The sequence below is a fragment of the Lithobates pipiens genome, unplaced genomic scaffold (genome assembly GCF_037356315.1).
Source record: "Lithobates pipiens isolate NorthernLeopardFrog02 unplaced genomic scaffold, aLitPip1_a1.2 Scaffold_18, whole genome shotgun sequence".
Classification (NCBI taxonomy): domain Eukaryota; kingdom Metazoa; phylum Chordata; class Amphibia; order Anura; family Ranidae; genus Lithobates; species Lithobates pipiens.
Genome location: NW_027507758.1, coordinates 10,496,822 through 10,502,959, shown reverse-complemented (window position 1 = coordinate 10,502,959; position 6,138 = coordinate 10,496,822). Strand labels below are relative to the sequence as shown.

The 6,138-nt window shown below is 48.0% G+C and overlaps 1 protein-coding gene across 1 annotated transcript; it reads left to right on the top strand.

Moving 5' to 3' along the window:
* Positions 1–2,252: 2,252 nt before the first annotated feature.
* On the top strand, positions 2,253–4,396 carry GLO1 (glyoxalase I; the record flags this gene model as incomplete). Its single annotated transcript, XM_077485380.1, is given in 2 exon segments — positions 2,253–2,342; positions 2,907–4,396. Coding segments are annotated over 2 exon segments (179 nt in total), but the record flags the coding sequence as incomplete, so codon positions are not given.
* Positions 4,397–6,138: the final 1,742 nt, after the last annotated feature.

Genomic DNA, 6,138 nt, shown 5'->3' with positions numbered 1-6,138 from the left:
TCCTTTTTTATTTTTTTTTATGTTGTGTTTTATTTATTTATTTTTACCTGTATGATGACTCACAACGGTGCACCACTTCACCTTGTTTCACCATGACGCATGTGCGCTGAACTGTGTTCAGCAGTTGTTTGTTTTGGCGGCCATGGCGCACGTGCATTCGCAAAAGTGCCGCTGGACTTAGCAGTTTGTTTGGCGTCGTGGCGCACGTGGCTTCGCCGCACATGCATAGTAGGCCTTTATCTGGGCGCTCGAAGATCTGCGTCATACGCGATTACAGTCACGCCCGTTCGCCTGGACCGTGCACGTGCGCGCACACATGCACAGAACAATCCGGCGCACACCCAGCTTATTTAAGCTGTGTAGGTCAAGCATGCGGTGCTTCCAGAAGGCCGCTGTGGGACTCTGAACAGGCACTTGCAGCAGTTCTTTTCTCCTTATGCGGGTCACGTGACTCGCCAAGTGTTGCTCGGCAGGCTAAAGGTGCTTAACAGGATTGTTACATAGGGGCTTGGCGAGCCATATTAACCACTTGAGGACCAAGCCTCTTTCTGAGATTTGTTGTTTACAAGTTAAAAAAAAATTTTTTTTGCTGTAAAATTACTTGAAACACCCGAACGTACACACACAACAATTATATGTGTGTGTGTATGTATATATATATATATATATCTATCTATCTATCTATCTCTATATCTCCCCTTCGAGGTGTTTTTAATACCACACCCAAGTACTCTTTTTGTGGCTGGTAAATGTCTTCAAGAAAGAGGAGCGGGACTAACGATACAGGGAAGGGAACACCGATGTCGTCAGTAGTTCCTGATGAACCCCCCCCCGGTCCTCCTTGGGATCCCTGAGGTCTCTTCAGGCCGCACAGACTTTCCCTCTGGAAGCACTCGTACACAGACGTATGAGTGCTGCCAGCATTGCTGCAGAGGTTGTAGGGGTGGGGGGGTCAGCCTGTCAGTGCTCAGATCATACGCCGCACACTGCATCGAATTGGTCTGCATGGGTGTCATCCCAGAAGGAAGCCTCTTCTAAAGATGATGCACAAGAAAGACCGCAAACAGTTTGCTGAAGACCAGCAGACTAAGGACATGGATTACTGGAACCATGTCCTGTGGTCTGATGAGACCAAGATAAAGGTATTTGGTGTCAGATGGTGACAAGCGTGTGTGGGGGCAACCAGGTGAGGAGGACAAAGACAAGTGTGTCTTGTCTACAGTCAGGCATGGTGGTGGGGGTGTCATGGTCTGGGGCTGCATGAGTGCTGCCGGCACTGGGGGGCTACAGATCATTGAGGAACCATAAAAGCCAACATGTACTGTGACATACTGAAGCAGAGCATGACCCCCTCCCTTCAGAGACTGGACAGCAGGGCAGTATTCCAACATGATAATCGCCCCAAACACACCTCCAAGACCACCACTGCCTTGATAAAGAAGCTGAGGGTAAAGGTGATGGACTGGCCAAGCATGTCTCCAGACCTAAACCCTATTGATCATCTGTGGGACATCCTCAACTGGAAGGTGGAGGAGCGCAAGGTCTCCAACATCCACCAGCTCTGTGATGTCATCATGGGGGAGGGGAAAAGGACTCCAGTGACAACCTGTGAAGCTCTGGTGACCTCCATGCCCAAGAGAGTTAAGGCAGTGCTGGAAAATAATGGCGGCTACACAAAATATTGACACTTTGGGCCCAATTTGGACATTTTCCCTTAGGGGTGTACTGACTTTTGTTGCCAGAGGTTTAGACATTAATGTCTGTGTGAGTTATTTTGAGGGGACAGGAAATTTACACTGTTATACAAGCTGTACACTCACTACTTTACATTGTAGACAAGTGTCATTTCTTCAGTGTTGTCACATGTGGACTGAGGGGTGTACTAACTTTTGTGAGATGCTGTATATTTAAAAATGTTAGTGTGTGTGTGTGTGTGTGTATGTATTACACACACTCTCTCATATATAAAATTGTGTGTATTTAAAAATAAAATCACACAATTTTCTGTGTGTGTGTGTATGTATTTTAATATTAAAATGTATTTATTATGAGCCCAGAGCACCACCTGCTGGCCAAAAATAAATCCAAAATATACTCAGCAACACTTCATATAATCCTCAATGCATTTCCTTTTAAAGAAAGAGAGGAATATTTTTGGGGTGATCCCCTGTCTGTGTGACTTGGGTGTGCTGTAATCGGGGTGTTCTCTCCTATCTGTAGCACTGAATCCTCTCCTCTTCTCCTCTCTGCAGGTCACATAGGAATCGCCGTCCCCGATGTTTACGCTGCTTGTAAGAGGTTTGAAGAACTCGGAGTCACCTTTGTAAAGAAACCCGATGATGGTAACCGCCATTCTCATCCCTCTGCTTTAGTAGACCCCCCCCCCCGGAAGTGACACAGTGATACCGGGACCCCCTCCTCCTCCAGACAGTGCTTTCCCCTGTTTCCTTGCTGCACGATGCCTGCTGTCTCCTGTACCGTGCCCGCAGTCTCTGGCTGTCTCCTGTACCGTGCCCGCAGTCTCTGGCTGTCTCCTGTACCGTGCCCACAGTCTCTGGCTGTCTCCTGTACCGTGCCCGCAGTCTCTGGCTGTCTCCTGTACCGTGCCCGCAGTCTCTGGCTGTCTCCCAATACCCCCCCCCCCCCCCCCCAAGTGATCACAGCCTTTTCCATCTAAACTTCCCCACCCCACAATCCCTATTTCACCCCACTCTCAACTACCTTGCCCTTGCTTACCCCTCCCAAACCACCCCTCTTCGTAGGCGATTTGGTATCGGTGAGTACATGATGTCAAGTATTGGTACTTGTACTCGTGTCAAAAAAGTGGCATCGGTGCATCCCTAGTTTGTATGAATGTTGAGAGTTTGATCGTTCTTCAGGTGACGCGGCTGTTTTCTCACTTCCAGGGAAGATGAAAGGATTGGCGTTCATTCAGGACCCCGATGGCTACTGGATAGAAATTCTCAGCCCCAACACCATGGTGTCCATCGTCTAATGATCAGACGCCCTCTGCTGGTCGCATAGCCGCCTACACCTCCACCCGTCACCCCCAACACATCGCCGATCTCCCGCCACCGTTCTGTCAAATACTTTCCTGTCCCCGGAAAAGAAGCAGTCTGTTTCTCATGAAAAATCCAGAATGATCGGGAAGAACTACAGCGCCCAGCATTGTGGATGATGGACTTATTTCAGGCCACAGTTGGTGAATATGGTTTAGATTAAAGTGAACCTGTCATGGTAGAGGTTGGGGTTTCTACCAACCTGTGTTAAAGCCTTTATCATCCTTACCCCGTTATGACAGCAATTTGTATATATCCGGTGTCGGGGTGGGTGTGGCTTAATGCCCAGCCACCTCATATATGCGTCACCGTCTTGAGGCACGCTTCATTGGCGCCCCCCAAAACTGACCAAACTGTCATGGGTGGCTCACGGTCAACTAGCAAGGATTAGTGTTGGCTGAACAGTGATATCATGAGCCCATCCTACCGACATTCTAACACTGAGGATTAGGATTGGCTGAACAATGCTGATGTCGTCATGAGCCTGTCCTACTGGCTCCCAGTCCTCATTAGTGGACTGACCCATAGGGACGGGATCATGATGACATCAGCATTGTTCGGCCAATCCTAATCCTCACTAGTGGACTGTCAATAGGATGGGATCATGATGACATTAGCATTGTTTAGCTAATCGTAATCCTCGGTAGTGGACTGTCTACTAATGTCGTCATGATCCCATCCTACTTTGTTCAGCCAATCCTAATCCTTGGTAGTGGACTGTGCCCCACAAGGATGGAATCATGATGACATCCAGCATTTTTCCAGCCAAAGTGCTGCATGATTGCCTACTAGCGCCCCCCCCCCCAGATTTCACACAGTGGTAGGATGCAGAGCAGCCCAATTCACTTGAATGGGTCATGTTCGGCAGGTGCTTCACCTGCCGAAAGCAGCAGGGGGAGATAATTCCTGCTGCGGCATATGTACACCCTTAGCGAGGGGGGGGGGGGGGGGGTAGGGGTTGTAAGAGTGGGCCAACAGTGGGGTTTTACAACTACCCCCTCCAAACGCGTTGCAGCCAATAGACTAGAATAAAATGACACTTTTAATAAAGGTTGCCGTGCGATGAGCTGCTTACATGGCACACTGGTGACTGTGTGGTAGTGGGCGCCGCCAGTATGAACAAGCCCCATAGGGACACAAAGTGGCAGAGAAATCCTTTTTTGGGGGAGGGGGGGTGTATGTATGGCAAGCGTAGCTGCAGTATTAGGAGAGTAATTCCAGATTTTGTGCCTTATCGGAAGCCGCCTTTTAGTGTTCATCCCACAATCATGTGACCGCGCTCATACGATCAAACCGCTTAGTCTGTAAATACCAATAAAATCTTCTTTGAAAATTAATTGATGTTCATTTGTCAGTCTGTGACAGTAGGGGAGATTTGGGTTATTCACATTCAGCATTGGGGGGCCATACATCAGGGGAGGGGGGGGCGGCGGTAATTTCAGAGCTTGCTGATCATGTGATCACTGTGTTGGCCTGGGAATATCCCCCATTAAAGTGATTGTAAAGTCTTGTTTTTATAGGAAAAAAAACAAAATAAATCTACTATACTTGCCTCCTCTGTTGCAGTAGATTTGCACAGAGCAGCCCCACTCCTCCTCTTCTCAGGTCCTCCTTCTGTGATCCTGCCCCCCCCCCCCACATCAAGCAGCTTGCTATGGAGGGTACCCGAGTCACTGCTACCTGTGTCCATTCAGATACCAAGCCCACCCCTCTTTCCTGATTGGCTAGCAGACTTTGGTGGCAGCCAATGGCATCTCTGCCGTGTCTCAGCCAATCAGGAGGGAGAATCTCGGATGGCTGAGACACTCTCAGACAGAGGGACCTCAGGTAAGTGTTTTTTTCTTTTCGGGGGGGCTGCTGCACACAGAAGGCTTTTTATCATCTATAGCAGGCAATTAGCGGACCTTCAGCTGTTGCAAAACTACAAGTCCCATCATGCCTCTGCCTCTGGGTGTCATGCGTGTGGCTGTCAGAGTCTTGCTATGCCTCATGGGACTTGTAGTTCTGCAACAGCTGGAGGTCCGCTAACTGCATATCCCTGATCTAAAAGAAAACCTTCTGCCTTTACAATCACTTTAAGGCATAAAACAATAGTCCATATAACCCACTCATTAAAACAGAATGAGAAAAAAAAAAAAAACAGGAAGCAATCGGTCTCATACGGGTCTGGTTTAATTGCATTTTTATTGGCTGTGATTGATTGATTCATTTTGTGCTTTGATGATGAAGATACGCAATGATGCTGCACATTCTTGGTAAGGCCTAAGGCCCCATTCACACCTGAGTGTAGCGTTTTTGCGCGTTTTGTCACGCACGTTTGCATACAGCGTTTTTTAAAGCTTTGGCAGTGTTTTTTGTTTTTTTAGCCAATAGGAAAAATCATCATCTATTTCATCATTTGGTGCTAAGTTTTTAGATTTTGTCATCTTTTTTTCCTGCTCCAAAAATGCCCAAATCTGCCCGATTCGAGCGACAAAAAAGGGTCCAGAACTTGTTTGAGCTTCAGGCGACTTGGAGCGGAGATGTGAACCGTCTCCATAGAGAATTATTGTTTTTTTTTGGGGGGGGGGGTTCCCCCCCCCCCCCCCCTTCGAGCATTTTTTTTTTTTTTTTTTATTTTATTTTTAGCTTTAAGCTACAAAACGCTCAGGTGTGAATGGGGGCCTAAAAGCACAACATTGTTTCGAAATACTGAACAAAAAAAAAAAGGCTTCCTTGTCTGTAAGGCATATCGGCACCAGCAGTCTTCCTTTGGGTTGGAACGCAAAGGTGGTGGAAGAGTCTTCAATATCTGACACTTCCAGATCACTCTCTGTGTTTCGGCCTCTACAACAATGGACGGCGGATGGGTTCTATGACACTGGTTCCAAGAAACCCAGAATTTCGGCATAAGGCCTCATGCACACTGGGATATTTATAGCCCTGGTACATTGGGTGGGGGCTCTGGCAGGAAGCTGTAGGTGGAGGGCATAGGTGTTACGTTCCAGCCCAGTGGACAGCTGTTAGGACTGGACAAACATTTTGGGGTTGTAGGCACCCAGGGAAAAATGCCCAGAATGCAAAAAGTCTGTTCCAGGCC